General features: G+C 38.4%; 1 protein-coding gene across 11 annotated transcripts in view; it reads right to left on the reverse strand.

Annotated features, from left to right (window-relative positions):
- Positions 1–24453, reverse strand: part of LOC126291722 (uncharacterized) — a 144283-nt gene that overhangs the window by 66828 nt on the left and 53002 nt on the right. For 8 of the 11 annotated variants that reach the window (XM_049985384.1, XM_049985382.1, XM_049985381.1 and 5 more), the window contains one exon: positions 14998–15111. The exons of the other annotated variants lie outside the window; for them this stretch is intronic. In XM_049985384.1, the coding sequence (XP_049841341.1) occupies positions 14998–15111 (114 nt within the window). The remainder of the gene's footprint in view (positions 1–14997; positions 15112–24453) is intronic. 11 annotated transcript variants of the gene reach the window in all.

The raw sequence follows: 24453 nt of genomic DNA on the forward strand, positions 1-24453 counted from the left end.
CTTACAGGTTCTGGAGATCAGTGGCCAGACACCAGTTTACAATAGCAGTATGACACAATTCTCAAAAATATTCGAAAAAATTGACTCTGAAGATTTACACATGCTGTTAAGTACAAAACATTTAACGTAATGTAACAGAACTGGTAGTAACTGAGTGCACAGCACCGAAATCTAGTAATTGCAAAGTTACTGGTTTCAATCCCACTCAAGCCTGCGGCAGGCAATTGGTGGCATACAGTGCTGCCAATTTTGTTTTCATTCAATAATTACGTCAGTGCACCAAGCACACAACAGTGGTACTAGACATGCTTCGATTGTTTAGTCACGCACCAAACTGCATTACTGCGCAATCATTATACCCACCATAACAGCTGTGACTCACCTACGAAGTGGACGACTGCACCGAGGCAGCATTGCGTACCGTACGCGACCGGTAATGGAAGTACATGTTGCCGTACCATTGTCGAATGCTTTGATATTTAGAAGCTTTGTTTTACAACTCTGTGGGTAAATGATGATTTAGTTATTCACATTGCTTTGGTATTAGAATTATTTTATTGTCTCGCACGTAATAATATAATCAAAGTCCTACCTGGCCTGAAACACAATGGCAGAGAAGGTAAAACTGAAATTGAAAGTTTTCTCCAATTGTTTTTTTCCTGAGATAATTTATTATGTCATTGCAAACACAAACAAGTACATAAATAACAAGAGATCATCTGTGAATTACTCAAGGGCTAGAGATTGCAAAACTACTTCTGCTTCTGGAATAACGGCTCTTTTAGGAGGACGCACAAATGTATTAGAACTGTAGGCATCAAATGGAACAGGAATGATTATTCTAAGGGCACCATTTAGCTACAAGTGCTTTCTGTTTCTGTTCTGGTCACTCAGGTTTGACGATACTTCTACAAGAAAAGAACGACTCCAGGGGAGTTCACAACCATAGACGAAATGTTTGTCCCATTTCGCGGACATTGTGGTTTTGTTCAGTACATGCCCAGTTAGCCCTCTAAGTATGGATTGAAGTTGCATGCATTGTGCGATAGCAAGACATTTTATACTTTTAATTTTGAAGTATACTGTGACAGACAGAGTCCTGGACCATATGTTGCATCTAACCAGCCAATGGATATTGTGAAGAGATTGGTTGAGCCAATCGAGGGAACTCACAGGAATATAACTACGGACAACTACTACAGTAGTTACCATGTAGCCCAGCATCTTTTAGGAAATGGGCTAACGTTCATTGGAACATTGAAAAAGAACAAGAAGGAAATTCCTCCGGAATATTTGTCCAACAGATCACAATAGATTGGAAATTGTCTTTTCGAATTTCAAGATGACTTATGTCTTGTTTCGTGCCAAACAAAAAGGAACAAGAGTGTGCTTTTCCTGTCGTCAATGCATGAAACTGCTGAAATCGACACCGCTACAGGCAAGTCTGTTGTAAATTTGGACTACAATGCAACAAAAGGTGGAGTCGATTATGTGGATTATATGTGTACGTCCTACTCTACACAAAGGACCACAAGAAGATGGCCCTTAGCATTGTTTTTTCATTATCTGGATACTGCTGGGATAAATTCCCAGGTCTTGTTTTTTGCAAACAATCCAGAGAAAAGATTCAGAAGAAGAACATATGTAACAAACCTGGCCTTGGCTCTGATGGACTGCCATTTGAAAGAAAGGGCTCAGCTCTCTACTCTACCATGAGATATTCAAGGATTTCTGTCACCTCATCAATCAATTCCTGCCAATCATTATGAGATGGTGAGAAGGTTTGAGAGGTGCCATCTTTGTGGTGGTAAAAAAAAAAAAATAAAACTACCGTCACTTGTAATAGCTGCAAAAGATTCATTTGGAAGCAACATTGCCACAATGTTGTCACATGTAATGATTGCAGAGCTTCTCCGGAGGATGAAAGTGTGCGAGTCTTGATATGTAATTACTGACTGCCTTATACTTTATTATTACTGCAAAGTTTTTACACATATTACAGGCTTTTGTAAAACTTGCTTTAACAATGGTAAACAATAAAATCATATCTGTGGCTATAATTTATTTAGAATTTGTTATTAAAGAAGCACTTAAGAAATATCCTTGAAATGTACGTCAGATATTCTGTAACAACTTTAATTTTCCCATGCACCTTGGATATATGTACACATATCATATTAAACGATGCTGTTAAGAATGATGTTATAAACAATAATTAATTAATTCCACAAAACAATTAAAAAACTGCTCTTTTATGTATTTAATTGTAGGCGGTACGAGTGCCACACGTGCCCGATGATGCAACAATCTTAAGCACACCTGCCGCAGGATTAAAGGAATTCTCTTTTTATTTATTTATTTATTTTTTTATTCAATATTTATTAGCAAATGGTAATTTTAATTAATAAATACAGGATTAAAAAATAACATTTCACCATTGTTTATTACTAATGACATGAAATACAAGTATTCACAACAAAATAAAACTGTGCACAAAAATGCAAAACATCACATTTATTTCTAATCACTGAACAATATTACTGACATACAGGATCAATCTAAAAGTTGCATACAGACTTAAGGAGCTGACTGATGAGTCAAAATACAACAACTTTAGAATAGGAGCTTATGGTCTTGGAAGTAATCCTCAGCCAGTGAAAGCTTACAAATGTCAAGAACACCAAGGACAATCAATGCACATACACCGCAACTTCAGCATAGATAATGTACCATTCATCCAGACATACAACTTCTTGTCATTCAAACAAATTCCATCTGTTGTCATGCTGTTAAGGTCTCATGTATAAGTTGATGTGTACATATATCTGATTACCATTTGTCATTGGAAATAATTTATTTCTGAAAGTAAATGTAACTGGATACATGAAAACTCTATTCACCAAGAGGTAGCAGGAGACCACACACATAAAAATGCACTGAACTTTGCCTGCTTTTGGAGCCAGTGCCTCCTTCTTCTAGCAAAAGGGTTGAAGGGTAATGAAGAGGGGTGAAAGAAAAGGACTGCTGAGATTTAGGAAATGGTAAGAGTTCAGAACAGTTGCCCAGAACCCCAGGTCACGAGAGACTTACTAGATGGGATGAGAAGGAATCTGTGCTCTTTGAGACAAGTGGGTTGTTATTGCAGTACTTCTATGGACTGGTAATGTGCACTGCAGCCTTCCCAAAGACAAATGCAATGTTTGTGGCATGAACAGTACTTTGCAAAATGGAATAGTACACTTACAGTGTCTGACGATGATTGTGGTTGCCTTATATGCTTGGTAGTGTGTGTCAGACTTCTGTGTGATGTTGTTATGGGTGTATTGAACATGGTGGTCACAGCTGAGTAAACAGAACATCAGCTTTGCTAAAGTGCACTGTTTGTCCTTGTTGTTCCAACATTCCAAAGCATTCGCAGAACTACTTCCAAGAACATAAATTCCTACTCGAATATAGTTGTATGTTAAATCCTTCAATTTGTGCATGACCTTCTGAATACTGCTTTACATACTTTTCTTTTAATAGTAACACATTTTGCATTTCTTTATCAAATTTTCATTACTTTCTTATGACTGGTAACTAAAAATAAATGTACATTATTCTCAAAAATCATAATTAAGTATTTGTTTGTGTGGTAATTAATATATCCATTTGATAAAAAAATAAATTTGAAATAATTTTTTTGAAAGGTTGCTAAAATCAGAGTCATACCACCAACTATTCTATTACAAGACTTTTACACTATACTCTCAGATTCCGATGGCTCTGTTACGGTTTTTGAAATGTTTTGTACTCATCAGTTCTTGGAAATCATCAAATCTTGAGCAACTTGTAATGTCTCCTTGTAAGATCAACATTGATCTGCAGAGAGTGCCATTTATACAGTAGCCTCTAAATATTCTAGCACTGATAAAAGGTAATAAACCCAAAGAACTGGCAAATATGCTCAATTCACTACAAAGTAAAATATCATCATTACAACAAACCAGATTTACACATGAAGAAACACCAGATTCAGATAATTATAGTATGTGCAAAGAGAAACCAGGAAAAACCTCACTAGGTACTACATTTATAATTAACAAATCATTAACAGATTCAGTGTTAAATTTTTCACTACCTTTAGAAAGATTCTCTCTTATCACAATTCAGTATGGGACTAAGAGGTACACATTAATTAATGCATATGCATCAACCAATAATGACAAAAAAAATAACCCAGAGAAGCTACAGGAGTTCTGGGAACAATTGTACAAAGTTAGATAAAGTGTCATGTTAAAATGTAAACATTTTATTATGAGATTTTAATGCTCAGACTGGTTAAGAAAATGTATTTGGAAAAATTATTTTGCAATGATTCTGATTGCACATAAATGAATATAAATAGAAAAGACTCATACATCTGTGTGAAAATTTCACATGAAAATAGGGCTAACAAAATTCATTAAGTTACCTAAAAACATGATCAACCAATAACATGATTAGAGAATTTCAGGTAGATCATGTTGCAACAACTGAGTGGAATTCCAAAGGAATAATTAAAGTGAAAAAAAAAGATTCAGTAAAGAAACTGATCATTTTTGGCAACAAAAGTAAGCAAACACTCCTATAATTAGGGTACCTACAGCTAAAATAATTATGCATAATGAAAGGATCATTTCTCTGTAGTAAATTTGAAAGTTATCCCTATTTCATGAATAATCTACAAACTACAACAGTTTCCATGTGGTTTCACTTAAATACACTGTTGTTCTTTCACTTAACAATACAGAAAAATCACTCGTTTCAAGGTTTGGAAATGACCGAAACAACTCACTATCAGTTACCAACAATGACATAAAAGTTCCTGCATTCTTAACGGAAAGTAAACCAATTTATTTGTATAATAATCTCTCTTCTTCTGGATGTTCTGTAAAACTGCTGCAGAACCACGCCTGGGACATGTTTTATTAGATCCACCAGTTTAGTAAAAACAAAACAAATGTAAATCAAGCTTTACTTTAACCCTGCACAGGTTTGCAATGGCTTCATATTACTGAAGTCACTAAATTTCAGGCAAAATCTTTTATTATCCATAACTAAATATTTGCAGACCTATGTTTATATGAACTTTTTGCTTTAGTTTTACTTATAGAATAGCATATTAAAATATTTGCATATCTCCATGAATCACCTGTATAACAAAAGTAAGACTTCTGGTCCACATATTTGCAATAACCAATTTCTCAAAAGATTTTTAAATTTACAAATTACAACTTAAAGAAGGTAAACAGAAGCATGAGAGAATTAGATTCTGGCAATGGGGAAGAAATAGAAGATAAATTACATCATAAAGCAAAACAAAATATCTCAGAGAAAAGAATACAAAACACCTGTGGTGAAAAATGGAGTGTGACAAGGGAATAACAGAAAAACTAAAGGCCTGAAAAATATGCCATGCTAATAAAAATGAAGAAGAATTGAAGAATACAGCAACATAAAAAAGAACATAAAATTATGAGGAACATTGAGACAATGTGCAAGAAAGAGCAATTAGATTTGACAGATCATAACTTCATGAAAAACCATAGCACAGATTTTTATTAACCATTTTAGAAGAAATTAAAGAAATTTCAGCCATGTTTTGCGCTATGAACAATAGAGACAGGTGCAAAAACTTAGCCAAGTATAAAACTGTTGAGGCTTTTATGGCCAAATGTTAGTTTATTGCCTGTTGGCTTTTGTCTCAGAAAGTACAAAATAAAAAGGAATCATGAGCTTCAGAAACAGATACGCAATCCAGGAGCAAGTTTGGAAATCATTCTAATACACACAGCTCAATCCATAAAAACACTGCATGCTGATTTGCACCATGGTGCACCGCATTACAATGTTAATTATGATTCCAGTCTTCATCCGAGTATGTTTTTTGAAAATGGATACATTATTTGTATATCCCAGTGCCCTAAAATTTAATAATGATACCCTAAGAATGTGCTGCACAGGTGGAAAGTGAAATTTACCAGAATTATGTTAATTATCTGAACCATTATCAACAATGGTGTCAGGTGACATGAGGTAATCGAAATATTTCTTGGCAAATATGTGCAAGTACAGTTCATGATTCCTAATAACACCGTTCAATGCAATAAATATCATATGCAAGAATTAAATGATAGCAGTCAAAATACAAGAACAAACTTATAATCATGCTGGATCACTACCACCACTGCCAAACACACTCACAAATTTCTTAATTCATGGGAAAAATTGATAAACAAATCAATTGTCACTGTGTTACAAACTTAAATCAATCAACATTATCATCAGATCACCATGATATTTATGTGCCTACATTCAAACAAAAACTAAAATCTTTAAAAGATTCCAAAGTCAAGCAGCATGTTTTTGGACATCACACTGTTGGATGTATTCCACTGAATGGCAAAAGAGAGAACTGCACATGCACACATTTTTATTTGGTTGATCAAACACGTAGCATCACATCAAATTGATCAAGTCATCTTAGCAGGAATACCAGATGCTGATACCATTTTGCACTTATTTGAAGTCATCACCAAAAAAAATATTTCATAGTCCATGTGATTTACTAAACAATAATCCACCATGCACGTTCGTTATGAAATACACGGAATAATACACAAGAGACTTCTTTGTTGAGACTATTGCTGGACATCCACTCTACTGTCAATGATCAACCAAAGACAACAGCAAATTCATCAGATGAAAAAAAAAAAGCAAAGGAAACAAACAATGGCGCTGAAGTCGATACTTGTTGGGTTGTATCCTATTCACCATTACTCTAAAAAATATACAAAAAACACATCAAAATTAAGTATTACCAATTTGGTGAAATTGATCAAGTACATTAACTGCAATTTTCTCATTGTGCACAGATGATATGCTTACTAGGGAGTTACTTCATTCTGAAGTGCTGCATACTAAGCATGGAATGCAACAGCTGACAAGTTCCCATATCATAAGTGAGGTAAAACAGCTGCAGAACATCCCAATTTATATTTGACCAATGTGTTAGTCCATGTGTACACTATTCAATCAAACAATGAATAATGTTTTAACTTGCATTTACTATTAATTAATGTACATGGACCAATATCCTTCCAAGAACTGAGAACAGCAGACAGTCAAGTATGTGGCACTTATTGTGAAGCCTGCAAGAGTTAAATCTTGAGAATGATGCACATTTGGACAGTTCACGTGCTGATGCATCAAATACTGCTCAACCACAACAAATACATATGTTATTTGCAATTATATCAACAATATGCTTCTGAGCCAATCCAAAGAATCTTAATCCAAAGAATCTTTGGGAATAACACAAGCTACAAATCAAAATATATATATTCAATTTATACTAATTGTTTATTATGAGGCATTTGTTTCAATTGAAGACATGTTTGGCACTGGTAAAATTGGGAATGGCTGTGCCTCCTCGCACATGATTTGCAAAGACAAACACACTCTGATGTCGACAGATTAGGCATGTTTGTTCAAACGAATCTTCCAAAATTGGTTCCAGAACAACACTTAGCATATGACAGAATTGTGAATGCAATTCTAAGCAAAGGAGTGAACTGAATTTCCTTGATGCACTCAGAGGCACAGGCAAAACTTTTCTTTTTTCATTTATTCTGGAAACCATACAATCCTGAAAAAAATTTGCACTAGCAATCATATCATCTGAAGTTACAAAAACACTTTGATGGTGGCCAAACAGGACACCTAGCAAATGCCTGAGATATCAACATGCAATATCAACAAAAATTCTGAACTGGATAAGGTAATCCAATCACTGAAATCTTTATATGGGCTGAATGGATTGTCGCAAAAAAAGCATTGGAAGTGCTTCATAATAAACTCAAATATTTGAGTTGAAATGAACAGCTATTTGGTGGTGCACTCATTTTACTGTCTGGTGATTTTCAGCATATGCTGCTAGGTATAAGCATTCAAGAACTGCTGATGAGCTTAATGTGTGTCTCAAATCATCATTTCTATGGTACACAAACTGATTCTGAAAACCAATATGCATTTACAACTAGACCATGATGCAATCAACGAACATTTTGCAAAACAATTAAATAAATGTTGATAATTGGGATTCGGAAGACAGCAACTGAGGTATTGCACTGCCAACAAACATCCGTAAAATTACAACAACCACAGACGAATTGTTTCACAAATGTTTCCCTCAATATTGTATAGAATTACAAAAATAATCAGTTGCTAAGCACATGTGCTATTTGGCAAGCAGAACCAATGATCTCAATGTCATCAGATTCAGCACTCAAAATGAAATGCTAGGACAAATAGCAACACATCAGTACATCAATGCTGTAATAAATCCAGCCAAAGTTGTCAATTATCCAACTGAATTCTTGATTGTACTTAATCTGATTGGCATGCTGCTGCATGGTTTAACATTCAAAACTGTTACACCTACTGTGGTGTCACATATCGCTCCATGTGATTGCTGTGTAGCCTGATGCCTACCTTGATTAAGGAAGATGCTCACAGACTATAAAACAATGTGCCATGTATGTGGACCAATTCAGTCAAACCCGCTACACATATCACTTCCTATGCAGGGGAGGGGGGGGGGGGGGGGGGGGGGGGGAAGGAATAGGGTTGATACATGGACAGAGAACGAGGGGAGGAAGAGATTGACAGAGGGGGAGGGCATGGACGATACGGATACAGATTTGGGGGAGGGAGGAGATGAATACAGAGAGGGTGGAGGATGAGATGGAGAGGGAGCTGGGGAAGAGGAATTGGACAGAGAAAAGAGAGAGACTGAGAGAGGGGGAGGGGGATTTGGGTAAGAGTGTGAGGGTGAAAGAGGGGAACAGAGAGGAGGAGAAAGAGATGGATGGAAAGGGATGGAGGAGACAGGCAGAGAGATGGGAAAAAAGGAGATGGACTAATAGAATTAGAATAAATGCATATCTGGGCATTACCAGGTATGCAGCTAATTATCGAACAAATAGGAGAGTGCAACTGCTGTGCACAATTTTTTATGTGTATTTGTACATGGCAAGTAATCTGGAGGAGTGACGCATGTCTTCAAACTGGAACAACAACGGCATTAACTATGCATGTAGCCAGTATCTCCAGGGGCACCTGTGTCCACTTGATGTATCATTAACTATGCAAGTGGTAGTGCCAATGGGGTCATTTGTGCACAATCCATGTATCACCACCCCATGTCATACTGGTGCATGGCCACAGATGACAATAGGAAAAATCTATACACGCAAACAAAAGGTCAATTTTGAAATATGTATTAATTCTATTGTAAAGTTTCAAGTTGCCAAAACAACAGACACAGTCTTGTTATCTATGTCGTAAAGTTGTTGATAAAAGAAGTGTCTATATTTTGTGAAACAATGTAATAAATCACTGCAGGAGGACTCTTCATGTTTATTTCGGAGAAAGGAAACATTTAACTTCCAGCACACTTAAGAGTGCGATGGTGACACAGGTTTAAGACCAGCAGCATAATTGTCTTACATAAACATATTTCAGGTGCATAGATTGATAACTGCAAGTCAACAAACTCAAAAATCAGTTCTCACGTATATACAGGGACAATGGATTCTGACACCCTGGTGAAAGTACTCATAAAAATTAATGCTGGAACTGGATCAAACTGATAACGAATGTTAATACTGACTAAAACATTGGAATTAATCAAGAAGAAATAAAAATTTTAATCATACAATATTATGAGAAGGAAAGCAGCTACTCACCATATAGCAGAGATGCTGAGTCACAAATGGGCACAACAAAAATACTGAGAAGCTTATGTCTACAAATCAGCATGGTTTTAGAAAGCATCATTCATGTGAAACTCAGCTTGCCATTTTCTCACAACATATTGCAAACTTTAGATTCCATATTTCTAGATTGCCACAACGCGTCGTCTGACACAGTGTTCCACTGCAGGCTGACAAAGAAGCACGAGCATATGGAATATGTTAACAGATACGCGAGTGGCTCGAACACTTCTTATGTTATAGAACCCAGTATGTTGTCCTTGATGGCGAATGTTCATCAGAGGCAAGGTTATCATTGTGAGTGCCTTAGGGAAATGTGATAGGACCACTAATACTCTCTATATACATAAATGATTTGGTGGAAAGGGCGGGAAGCAATCTGTGATTGTTTGCTGATGGCACTGTGATGTACGGTAAGGTGTCAAAGTTGAGTGACTGTAGGAGGACACAAGATGAATTAGACAAAATTTTTAGTTGGTGTAGTGAATAGCGGTTGGCCCTAAATGTAGAAGAATGTACGTTAATAGAGATAAATAGGAAAAGCCAAACTCACAATGTTTGGATATTGCATTAGTAGTGTACTGCTTGACACAGTCACATCATTTAAATATCTGGATGTAACACTGCAAAGTGATATGAAATAGAATGAGCATGTGAGTATTGTGACAGGAAAGGTGAGTGGTTGACTTCAGTTTATTAGGAGAGTTCTAGGAGAGTGTGGTTCATCTGCAGAGGAGACTGCATGAAGGACATTAGTGTGAGCTATTTTTGAATACTGCTCAAATGTTTGGAACCCATACCAGGCTGGATTAAAAGAACACATCAAGGAAATTCAGAGGTGGGCTGCTAGATATGTTACTGGTAGGTTCAAACAACACACAAGTGTTACGGAGATGCCTTGGGAATTCAAATAGAAATCCCTGGAGGGGCATTCTTTTCATGGGTCACTAGTGAGAAAATTTATAGAACCTGTAGTAACCAAAACCAACCGCGGGAACGCCTTGGGCTGCGGGATCAGAGCCGCCAGACAGGAGAGCCGCCAGTGGAGTTTGAAGCTGATTGCCGAACCATTCTGTTGCCTCCACCATTCACTGTGCATAAGAACTACGAAAATAAGATACAAGAAACTAGGGCTCATACACAGGCATACAGACAGTCATTTTTCCCTCACTCTATTTGCAAGCAGAATAGGAAAGGAAATTACTAGTATTGGTACAGGGTAGCCTCTGGTACTTGCCACAAGGTGGACTGGGAGTATCACTGTACATGTAGACAACCTACGACCATCCAACCTCACTGAGTTGCGCTGATGTGGTTCCAGCTAATATCACAACATGACAGGCTGTGCAACTTAATTTGATGAGCTGCAGTGAAACCAAATTGTTATTATTTTTAATTTCATTTTGTGATAGCATGTGTTTTGCACAGCTGAAATTGATTTTGTTTTTCAAAAAAGTCTGTAACAAAGTCACCCACTCTGTAAACAGTTATTGGTGGGAGAAGATTACTTATAAACATATCATCATAAATACTGTAAACCAATGGCAACTTAACAAAAAGCGCAGAGGAGAAATTAAAGGATTTGTTTGCTTCTTTAGTGTGCAAATAACTGCAGACTTAAAGGTGGATATGAAGGTTCGTGGTGAGGAGTTAAATTCTGAATGAAATCAGATTTACAGGCAGATTTTCTTAAGGTTAAATTTGATAGCAGTAATGCTAAACTATTAGAACAATTAAAGGCTCAATGTGATGGCTTAGGGACATTCGTCTTCAAAAGTTTGCAGTTTCCATTAAGACTAACATTTGTAATGACAGTCAACAAAGCACAGGGACAACTGCTAGAAGTGTGTGGACCAAATTTGGCAAATGCATGTTTCTCATATGGACAGCTGAATGTGACCTGCTGACAGATTGGTAAGCATTTTGATTTATTTGTGTATCCAACAGATTGAAAAACAAAGAATACCATATACCCAAAATCACTAGAATAACAGAACTTAGGCACAAACACTTTCTTCCTGTGAGCGGCACTTGAACATATACTGGATGCTTGCTATTAATCAAATAAAATATTATTTCTACTTGTACTGAGTTCAGACTCACATAATACATTTTTTAGGGCAACACTTTTGTCTCTGAATGTCTGCTTTATGTGAATCTCTCCATGAGTGTTTATATATGTGATGTTGGTGTTGTGGTCTTCAGTCCCGAGACTGGTTTGATGCAGCTCTCCATGCTACTCTATCCTGTACAAGCTTCATCATCTCCCAGTATGTACTGCAACCTATATCCTTCTGAATCTGTTTAGTGTATTCATCTCCCTCTACAATTTTTACCCTCTACTTTGCCCTCCAATACTAAATTGGTGATCCCTTGATGCCTCAGAACATGTCCTACCAACCAATCCCTTCTTCTAGTCAAGTTGTGCCACAAATTTCTCTTCTCCCCAATTGTATTCACTACCTCTTCATTAGTCTACCCATCTAATCTTCAGCATTCTTCTTTAGCAACACATTTTGAAAGCTTCTATTCTCTTCTTGTCCAAACTATTTATCGTCCATGTTTCACTTCCATACATGGCTACACTCCATACAAATACTTCCAGAAACGACTTCCTGACACTTAAATCTATACTCGATGTTAACAAACTTCTCTTCCTCAGAAATGCTTTCATTGCCTTTGCCAGTCTACATTTTATATCCTCTCTACTTTGACCGTCATAGCAAAACTCATTTACTACTTTAAGTGTCTCATTTCTAAAGCTAATTCCCTCAGCATCATCCGACTTAATTTGACTACATTCCATTATCCTCATTTTGCTTTTGTTGATGTTCATCTTATATCCTCCTATCAAGACACTGTCCATTCCATTCAGCTGCTCTTGCAGGTCCTTTTCTGTCTCAAAGTTTTTATTTCTTCTTCATGGATTTTAATTCCTACTCTGAATTTTTCTTTTGTTACATTTACTGCTTGCTCAATATACAGATTGAATAACATCAGGGAAAAGCTACAACCCTGTCTCACTCCCTTCCCAACCACTGCTTCCCTTTCATGCCCCTTGACTCTTATAACTGCCGTCTGGTTTCAGTACAACTTGTAAATAGCCTTTCGCTCCCTGTATTTTACCCCTGACACCTTCAGAATTTGAAAGAGAGTATTACAGTCAACATTGTCAAAAGCTTTTTCTAAGTCTACAAATGCTAGAAACGTAGGTTTGCCTTTCCTTAATCTTTCTTCTAAAATAAGTCGTAGGGTCAGTATTGCCTCACGTGTTCCAACATTTCTACGGAATCCAAACTGATCTTCCCCGAGGTTGGCTTCTACTATTTTTTCATTCGTCTGTAAAGAATTCGTGTTAGTATTTTGCAACCGTGGGTTATTAAACTGACAGTTTGGTAATTTTCATATCTGTCAACACCTGCTTTCTTTGGGATTGGAATTATTATATTATTCTTGAATTCTGAGGGTATTTCGCCTGTCTCATTGCTCACTAGATGGTAGAGTTGTGTAAGGGCTGGCTCTTCCAAGGTTATCAGTAGTTCTAATGGAATGTTGTCTACTCCCAGGGACTTGTTCATCACTGAATATATACCACATAAGAATCCTTACCACAAGTTATTTCAAATGCAATGAGTTTGCTGACTGTGTAAGTCAGTGGGAAGATTTAATACTATATTCTCCCATGTTCCATGAAATTGTGAAATTTTAAACAGAGCAATAGCCTGTTGCTGTGGCTGCCTATTGACTTGCCATCCATTGTATATACTCATTCAGTGTAAGTCAAATTTAATGTTACTGCTCACGCTGCACTCAATACCATATTGAGGCCTGTGGTGTGCAGGGGCTGTTAAACCACAGGTATTTTATGCCTATCTGTAGCTGCAGCAGCAAGGTTAAATGTAGTCAACAGCACAGTAGTGAAATGCAACTGATTTAAAACTTATCAATCAGGTTCAAGTCAAAAAGTTCTAACACAACAGCAAATGGATGAAGATAATAGGAGAGACAAAAGCAGGCACTAAATTGTGTTAAATAAGTACCTCTTTTATATGTTTGTAAATCACTGAAGGTGCTTGCTACAACTAGGTGACATGTATTTTGCTGGAAAAATAATCGAAATTCGGTCATAAAAGAGAAATAGTTATTCTTATCTACAGGATAAATAACATTCTCCAACAGTATAGGTATTTGCACACACAAATTGGTGATAGACAGCACCTGTTAATTTGTAATTTGTCTGGTAAAGTTTATGGTGCTATGAGTCTGTCACCTATAATTCCTGACAACATATTGACACTAAAGTGAACTTGGTCCCTTGCTTCCATGAATGCTTGATAATTTTTCTTCTATTCACATGTGGTTATTGCGCTTATTTATTATCTCAGTGTGAATCTTGTCTCAACCTTGCACTTGCACAGCACTGACCACGTGAAAGTGTGGTTTATGTGTTCACTAGCTCCAATTTTTGCATACTTATCCTACAAAAATCATTGCAATGTTCCATGAAGGGTGTGCAAACTGTCTGAGATCCCTCATTCTTATTGTGAATGCACCCATTTCTGGAAGTCTGCTGAACATTTTGTAAACGGAATAGGGCACCAAGTATGATGTTCACTCTGTTTAACAACTGCTTGTCAATTAATGCCACTGGTTAAACTGCAGCAGAATATCACGTCTGCCATGCAATAATAGGATTCCATGTCACTCTTTATCTTGTTCGCACTTCGCAGGATCAGTAATACTGTTCTGATACCAGCGTAACATCAAATTGACTAATATAGAACGGATTGTCTGACAACAGCATTAAGTAGAGAGACAAACACAACCAATACAGAATGAGCACTGTACGTCAACTGGAGGATTTCCTACACCACTAAGTACTGGCTTTCACAGCAGGAGTGAGATGGCCCATATCTACACAAGTTTCTGCTTTTGCACACCCGTTAACAGAACTGTTTTTACAGTTATGCCCAGCACTACCTCCTGTGAGAAAAGTTGTCCTTTCTAGGTACTCTGTACACATCAATATAAGAACTAAACAGCATTGGCTGTAAAATCTTTTCCTCCCCACCAAATCACTTTTGTCCATAACATTCACAAGCAAATCTAACATTCCACAGGCAGCAATTTGACTTTACTAGTCTCACATGGCTGCCACCAACACACCAGCAGTGGACAGGTCACATGGAACATAACTCACCTCACCATCACCCTCGCTCACTGCATCCTCTATATCCTCCGAACATTCCTCATCCTCCATTTTCCCACTATCCTGAGTGCTAGGCCCTGGAAAATCATCTGAAGGTGAATATTCCTGAAAAAGTTAGAAAATGCTACATAAGCTGAGGGACTTTCCAGCAAAAGCACAAAAAATGATCAGCTCACTTCCTTTTGTTTTCTTTTAACAAATGTGTTTGTGGAAGTGATCATAGCTATGAATGTGGTACCACACAAGTATCACGCACAAAATTTATACTGTGTCATAAGTACAATACAGTCAGATAACACAGCTGTTTAAACACATTAAAGTTAAGCTATTGATGTTGGATTATAACCAAATCCCCTGGATGTAAATGGAATGTCAAATGGTGGTATACACACACTAGAAACAATGTGAATGTGCACCCCATCACTCAGCATGACACTCAACAGGGAAACTGAGCATACAATGGGTAACCTGTCTTACAAATAGTTGGAACGTAGTATCAACATTTAGGAACTGGCAATGCTGACACAGTTTAATGGTCAAGGAAAACAGTTTTGAGACTAAACTCGTTTAGATCGCTTATCACATTTCATTATTTTAATTTCATTTTGGTTACTGCTCTCGTCAGGTCAAAACTTAGAAATTTGAAAAACAATTTTCAATGTCACATTCAATAACATCCCACTTACACAGATGTTTTACTGGAATGAATACTGGACATTGTTTTACAATTTCCAAGTTTTAATCATATCAGTCAATACAGCATTATAAGTAAAGAAATACGTTAAACAATCTAGATGGCTTTTTCACAAAGTCCCCACAGTAACACAGTTTTCTTACAGCTGTGCCAGTATCATTAGTCAGTGTAAAGTAGTCATATATAAACAGTTCTTTTTGTACTCTGCACCAACTATAAACATATATTGTCATTCACGTCAACACCTAATGCATCTAAGTTGGTTGGTTGATATGGGAGAGGGGAACAAACAGTGAGGTCATCGGTCTTATTGGATTAGGGAAGGAAGTCGGGCATGCACTTTCAAAGGAACCATCTTAGCATTTTCCTGGAGCGATTTACGGAAATCACGGAAAATCTAAATCAGGATGGCTGGACACGGATTTGAACCATCGTCCTCCCTAATGCGAGTTTAGTGCGCTAACCACTACACCACCTCACTCAGTCTAAGTATTCTATATTAAAGAGTTATAGTAAAATAAACTAATATTATATGTGCACAGTTCTAACGGCTCAATCTCCACCTGAATTAACTCTAGGCTTGCTACAACACACAGAAGTGGGAAAATAATTCTTTGCTTTCAGGTAGTGTGGTTATTATGAGAGAACAATCATAGCAAAAACACAAAATTGTATGAAATAAACAAATAAAATAATAAAGAAGCAGCAGCTCTATGTTAGCCTACCCTGTGCACGTCTCTCTAAATCAGTATCTCTATTGAAACCTACATCCATCTGAATTCACTTACTACTGTCAAACCTCAGAATTTGTCTACAGTTCTTAGCTGTCATATACAAGTTAACTTTTGCTTCATGCATTTTGACATGTCCTAACAACCAATATGTTCTTCTAGTCAAGCTACAAACTTTTACTCTCCCCAAATCTATGCAGTACCTCAACAAACTTACTTTATCTACCCACCCAATCTTAAACATTCTTCTGTAATATCTCATTTAATAAGATTCTGTTCTCTTCTTATATATGCTGTTTATTTTCCACATTTCACCTCCATATAATATTGCACTCTTGACTAATACTTTCAGAAAAGACTTTATAACACTAATATATATTAGATATTAACAATTTTTTCTTTTTCCAAGAACACTTTTCTGGCTACTGCAAATCTGCATTTTATGTCCTCTTTTCTGTCATTCAATTTGCTGCCCAAGTAGGAAAGCTCGTCTATCACTCTGTAAGAGTCGGTGGGTTGTCACCTTTACAGATGCTGGACGATGAAGTGTGGAGCACAGTAGTAAGCACCTGTCACGCACACTGACTGCTAATGAGAGAGACAGCATTAACAGTTTAGACAGTTATTATTTACAATCGAATAATCATCTCCTTGGCACCAGCGAGGTCAGTGGAGGCGGCATGCAGAATTGGAATGCGCTGACACATCCATCTCAGCAGACTTGAGGCGGTCAGTGAGGTCAAGGCTGCTAGCACAGCAGAAGTGGTGTCATGCAGGCCACTTTCCTAACTGGCAGCAGGCATCGTTTGTCCGGTGGTGGTGCCCTACGGCTTGATGAAACAATTTATTAGGGCACACTCGTGGATAGCTAATGAGCATTCTAGAAAGCTTCTAGTAACTCTGTACGGTATGACGGTGGTGGTAGTGTCAATTCACCGGAGGAAGGCAGTGGATGCCAGCGTCCACTTACAAATGCAAGTGGGGGTAGCAGCAGCTATCACGCCTCCCCAATACAGTGACAGTTTGACAGTGTGCCAAACACCGTCAGTTTGCCCTCTAGCAAGCTGGTGGTAGAAGACTCCAAGTCTTCACATCAGCAGAGAAGAGGTGAGCAGTTCATAACAGTTAAGTTCAGCAGAGGGGGCTGGCTGCACTCTCGATGGTAGTAGTCGTCTGGGAAATGGTGTCAGCATGAGAGTCACTGGTCCTCCCTCTGTGCTGGCTCACTGCAACTGGAATAGAGAGGGGCTCGGGAGGCCAAGTATAACTGACTGTGGGTGGTAATGACATTATCCCTCGGCGAGGATGACTGAATGTGGCCCAGTTTTCTGGGCTCATCAGCATTCTTAACCACTCCTCTAAGTCTCAACTGTGGCTTGCAGCTCTTCAGCTTGGCACCTTCTCCATGTCAGCAGGTTGAAAGGCATTTTTGTGTAAGATTTACATGTAGTTACTGCACCTTACAGTGCTGTCAGAATGACATTATGTTACCTCCAAAGCAAAGTCATACTGCCAAAGTGCCAATTCTGACATCTTGTTCAACCAATGTGTGGCAATAACCTCGGTTGTGAGTCACAGTATTTTCAGTTCTGGTTCTCCTGCCTGTTTGATTTTTCTGACATTCATGTTGTGATGCTGAGCTCAAGCCTGTCTTGGCTTGGATCAGTGCTGGCTGTGAAAAACTTTAAAAAATTATATATTCACCCAGTATATCTTTTTGCAATGCAACAACTTTTAGCATTTCATTTCCTAATTTCATTCCCTCAACACCAACTGATTTAATTTGACTACTGATCTTCAAAGTCCTCCACTGTCTTTGACAGAATTGCAATGTCAGTGACAAATCGCAAACCCACAAATTTAATTTCTTTTCCGTATTTCTCCCTGGTTTCCTTTACTGCTTGCTCCAAGTCATTCTACAACCCTGTCTCACCCCTTTCTCAACTACTGCTTCCCATTCATGTGTTTTGATTCAGGGCTGCAGTATGGTCGTTGAATATGTTGTAGACAACCTTTTACTCCCCACAGTTTATCCCAGATAACATTACAACTCCACAGAGTGTACACAGACAACACTGTCATAAGTTTTATCTAAACCTACTAATGTTGTTTCTGTTCACAGCAAGCGGAAAAAAAATTATTTGAGATTTTAGCAACCAATTGTTCACCAAGTGGTGTACCTCTTATTTGGAATGGAATTTCTTTGTGTTGTTTGCTTCTATGGTGGATCCAATTACATGGAAATCAGTGGTGTGAGGTCTCATCAGTAAAACAGAGGGGGAAGTACTGCAGGCCATAGAGTGGATTTTATGGAGTATTGATTGGTTGGTTGGAGGATTAAGAGACTAAGCAATGAGATCATCAGCCCTATGGTAAAGAGACAGGTCATCTAGAGTTGTGACAGCGGACAGAAATTTGACTGAATTATGAAAGTATGTAGGGATGGAGCTAAGATGTAATTTAAAGAGATGTAAATTTGTAAGGCCAATATACAGCTCAACGAGTAGATGAGGATGGCCCCAGCGTTCATCTGTGGTTAGAGAAACTTCACTTGCACCTGACCTCCACCAATCAATTAAGGACTATAACAGTTATGGAGTAGGGAATGCATTCTAGCTTGGAAATTCATAATAATACAAGTGAGATGTCTAAAACTGCACAGAACATAATTGGACTGACAATGATAAAATAAGGTGAGGGAAATATTCAGGTCAGTATGTGGGTGGGGCCAGGTGAGTGTTTCCTGGCACTAAGCATATAATGGGGCCCGTCCCACCCATAGTTCTCCTGCCCCAGCTCCGTTATAGCAAAAGTGTTAAAGACGGGAACAATAAAAACTATTCTGAAGGGAACATAAAAACCAGCTCAACTGTCTTTCCTCATAAACTAACATAAAGGATAAGAAACATAAGAAACCCTTAAAATGTTGTGTTTGTCAGAGTGCTACCCTTATAAAGTAACATGGGATGCAGCAGTGAAAAAAGCTAACCCCACTGAAATATGATTAAAACTGAGTAAAAGAGGAATGGCAAAGGTAGATGGTAAAGGGCACAGGGTTGAGGGTCCCCCAGGCCCAGCAAGCAGTGGGAGATGACCCAATCCCATTCACACTGTCCCCACCCCAGCAGTAGTTTAAAATGTTATCTCCGAGAATAAAAACCACTTTCATGTAGAAAACACAGAACCAGATGAGCTTTCCATGAATTGTCTAACAATATTAGAGGAAAAGGATCTGGAAGAGAATGCTTGGCACAGAGAGTGAGAAGGAGGAGTCATACCATGAGGATGTGAGCTACTGTCTGTAAGGTTCTGCAACCATAATGTGATGGTGCTTCAGTACATAAAATAAAAGTATCAATGTGGTGAAAACATAGGACAAGGAATAGGAGTATGAGCATCATGCTCCTTGATGGTGCAGAGTTTATCAAAAGATGCAACAATCCACCAGATGTTCCAACTTCAAGTGAGGACAGGTCTTATCTGCAAATGCAATTCTGTTCCTGCAATCATCAAAGCAAATATATGAGAAGTAATTGCATCTTGTCAAATGGAAAGCCAGTTCATTCTCTGGGATACACATATGACCTGGGATCCAGAGAAAAACAACTTAGCAAGCAGTATGACTGAGGCCCGAGAGAAAGCCAGCAACAGCAGATATCACTGGGTGACAAGAGTAACATCGATTAATAGCCTGGAGATTGCTCACTGAGACAATACAAATTAAAAGACATTCAAGGGAGATCTGTTTAATATAATGTAGGGTTCTGTCAATGACCATCAGCTCTGTCGTGACAAAGACTATCTGATCCAGCAAACAAATGTTGTTCCTGACCATTTGCAGATGTATCCATGGCTTCACAGCTGTCTCGGTAAATGATGGTAGGACCCTAATATTCCAGAAGCATCAAGAGAAACAGACACTGAAGGGTCATGGGGGCAACAAACTTACGGAACTGAAAATAGATCAGTCCCAATTCATGGTCTGGATACTAACCAAAGAAGGGTGGAAGGAAGGGGGCAAAAGGAGAGGAATTGCAGAAAGGGCTTTGAACCACATTTCCACTGGTAATGCCACCCGAGAGTCAATGTCTTGGGGTCAACACCCCTTCTATGCAAAAAGACTTCAAGAATTTGGATAACTGGGAAGTTTTTGAATGGTGATTGCAGAAGTGAGCAAGGGCTGCTAGCAATCAACTGAAGACGGAAAATTTCCATTTTAGCAAAGAGACTTTTTAACAGACTAGTCCAGAAAGCACCAGTAGCCACTCACTTCATGATGATAAACTGACTCCCACAAACTCAAAACTGAAGTTGCAGCTGAGCCATAAGTCCAGCAACTGTAGCCCAATCGGAATCAGACCTGAACCTGATAAATAGAGAGTAGAGTGGTGTGATTCACACCCAAAGAGTCATGGGCAAAGATGCAGAGCTCATTAATCTTTCCCATGAAGCTAGTTTTTAGTTGATGAATATTGGACAGCATGTCCACTTTTTATCAAAGAAGGGTCTTTAAAAAATTAGGACTGTGCGACAACACCCCAACAGTAGACACCCAAATACAGCTGTAAGTTAAATGGACTGTTGTATGACAACAGAAAGGCATGACTTGTGCTTTCACCAGACAGAATTAAAACCCATGGGGAAGGATCTGAGCAGGAGCCATTTGGATGGCATGTTGTAGCGAGCATTCAGCCAAGGTAAATGGAAATTCCGTGTGGTTAGGGCCTCCCATCGGGTAGACCGTTCGCCTGGTGCAAGTCTTTCGAGTTGATGCCACTTCGGCAACTTGCATGTCGATGGGGATGAAATGATGATGATGATGATACGGACAACACAACACCAAGTCCCTGAGTGGAGAAAATCTCAGACCCAGCCGGGAATCTAACCCAGATCATTAGATATGACATTCTGTCGTGATGATCACTCAGCTACCAGGGATTCAGCCAACGTTACAGACCGCGAGCTACACTACATGCAAAATTCTTTGAGATTGTTGTATACCATAACATTTCATTAGTAAATGCCATGGTCACTCTTAGGCTCTTTGAGAAATGGAAGACTATACGTGAATATGCAGAAGAACTGTTACTTTACGTTAAACGAGCTAGAGTGAAGCTAAACATTTTGCTAGGCTTCTGTTTACCTAGAGGCAACAATATAAGCAGTTGCCTCTGCATTGGGCACGAGTGATGCATGGATGTCGTTACTTGCTGTTGTGGATATGTTATTTTGTGCAGCTGCTGATGGAAGGTGTTACGGTGGCTCGCCAAGCAATAACAAGAGAGCCTGTATTACCAATTAACGTTATATAAAACCTAATGTATTTGACATACCCTGTCACTATGGGAAATCAGAGAGACCTCTGGAGAAAAGAGAACCACTTGCATGAATATCAAGAGCTCAGATGGAAAACTGGCCCTAAGCAAAGAAGGAAAAGCTGAAAGATGGCTGGAGTATATAGAGGTCTATACAAGGGAGATATACTTTAGAGCAATATTATAGAAATGGAAGAGGACATAGATGAAGATGATATAGGAGATAAGATACTGTGTGAAAAATTAGACAGAGCACTGAAGACCTAAGTTGATACAAGGCCCCAGGAATAGACAACATTCTATTAGAACTACCGACAGTCTTGGGAGAGCCAGCCATGACAAAACTCTTTCATCTGGTGAGCAAGATGTATGAGACTGGCTAAATGCTCTCCAACTTCAATAAGAATATAATAATTCCAATATCAAAGAAAGCCGGTGCTGACAGATAAGAAAATTACTGAACTATGAATTTAATAAGTCATGGCTGTCAAATACAAGCACGAATTCTTTACACAAGAACGGAGAAACTGGTAAAAGCCAATGTGGGGAAAGTCAGTTTGGCTTCTGAAGAAGTGTAGGAACACAGGAGGCAAAACTGACTCTATGACTTCTGATAGAAGATAGGTTAAGGAAACAAACCTACATTTATAGCATTTGTAGACTTAGAGAAAGCTTTTGACAATGTTGACAGGAATACTCTCTTTGAAATTCTGAGAGTAGCAGGGATAAAATGCGGGGATCAAAAGGCTATTTACAACTAGTACGGAAACCAGGTGGTAGAACAAAAGTCGAGAGGCATGAAAGGGAAGCAGTAGTGGTTGAGAAGGGAGTGAGACAGGATTGTAGCCAATCTAAACTGTTATTGAATCTTTACAATGAGCAAGCAGTAAAGGAAACGAAAGAAAAATTTGGAGCAGGAGTTAAAGGCCAGGGAGAAGAAATAAAACTCCGAGGTTTGCCATTGACATTGTATTTCTGTTAAGAGACAGCAAAGGTTTTGGAAGAGCAGTTGAACAGCATGGACAGTGTCCTGCAAAGATGATATATGATGAACATCAACAAAAGCAAAACGAGGATAATGGAATGTGGTCAAATTAAATCAGGTGATGCTGAGGGAATTAGATTAGGAAATGGCACACTGAAAGTAACAGATGAGTGTTGCTATTTGGGCAGCAATATAACTGATGATGGCTGAAGTACAGAGGATATAAAATGTACACTGGCAATGGCAATGAAAGCTTTTCTGAAACAGAGCAATTTGCTAACATCGAGTACAAATTCAAGTGTAAGGATGTCTTTTCTGAAAGTATTTGTATGGAGTGTTGCCACATTTGGAAGTGAAACACAGATGATACACAAATTTTGACAAGAAGAGAACAGAAGCTTTTGAAATGTGGTCCTACAGAAGAACGTAGAAGATGAAATGGGTATCACGTAATTAATGAGGTGGTACTGAATATAATTGGGGAGAGGAGAAATCTGTGGTACAACTTGACTAAAAGAGTGGATCGGTTCGTAGGACACATTCTGACACATCAATTTGGTAATGGCAGGAAGCGTGGGGGACACAAACTGTAGTGGGAGACCAAGAGATGAATACAGTAAGGAGATTCAGAAGCATATAGGTTGCTGAAGTTACTCGGAGATGAAGAGGCTTGCACAGAATAGAGTAGCATCGAGAGCGGCATCAAACCAGTCTTCAGACTTAAGACCACAACAGTAACATTGTATACAGACCAGAGAAAAGGAGCAGCCTCATGCTCACTGTAGAGTACATTGTATTAATGGTTAATTTGACAATATATTGTTGAAATGATAGAACTCTGGTTATGAATGCTTTATGTTGTTTGAGGAGAGAAATGAGCTCTCATCCCAGTTAATTCATTAAATGTTCAGGGAAGAGGATCTGAGCATTGTGAAGAAAATTATTAGCAGAGTCTGAATAGCAGGACCATTTATAGATGACTGTAGTATTCAGAAGATATCAGCAAACAAATCGAATCTACAAAAAGTGTGTGATACTCTGGGAGGACATATGTAAATTGTAGGTTTGGCATCTCCCCAAAAATAATGGGCACATGACAACATACAGTGCAGAAGTGACCAGTGGCCTGGTAGAGGTCTCATGCCTAGTGATGATGATGTGGAAGAGTGTACTGCTCATTGCAGAGCCCCAACAAACATTGTTCTCCTGGACCCAAGGAGAGCTCAGTGATGTATCAGTACAGCCCTGAAACAACTGACATGATAAAAATTGATGAATAAAAATTAATAGGGAGCCTCCAAAGTCCTAGTCGTGGAGGATAAGTAAAATGTAATGAACCACAGTGGTGTCATATTTCTTATGTAAGTGTAGGCACACTGGAAAGAGGAGTTGGCATTTTGAAAAAGCCTGGCAGATTATTTTTTCCAACCTAACTAGATGGTTGGTTGTCGATTGTCCTTCCCAGAAAACACACTGACAGAGGGAAAGAAGGTCCTGTAATTTGAGAACACAGCATATAACTAGGTTACCGCCCTTTCAAGCAATTTGCAGAGCAGGTTGGCGATGCTAATCGGTCACTAGCTACAGATGGATGATGGTTTTCTGCCTGGTTTGAGGATTGGAATGATGATACACCTTGCCATTGCAAAGGGAAGACATCTTCTAGCCAAATACAGTTAAAGACCTTGAGTAGGTAGAGTCCTTTGAGTAACATTTGGATGT

Source organism: Schistocerca gregaria, chromosome 9 (assembly GCF_023897955.1).
Source record: "Schistocerca gregaria isolate iqSchGreg1 chromosome 9, iqSchGreg1.2, whole genome shotgun sequence".
NCBI classification, from domain to species: Eukaryota; Metazoa; Arthropoda; class Insecta; order Orthoptera; family Acrididae; genus Schistocerca; species Schistocerca gregaria.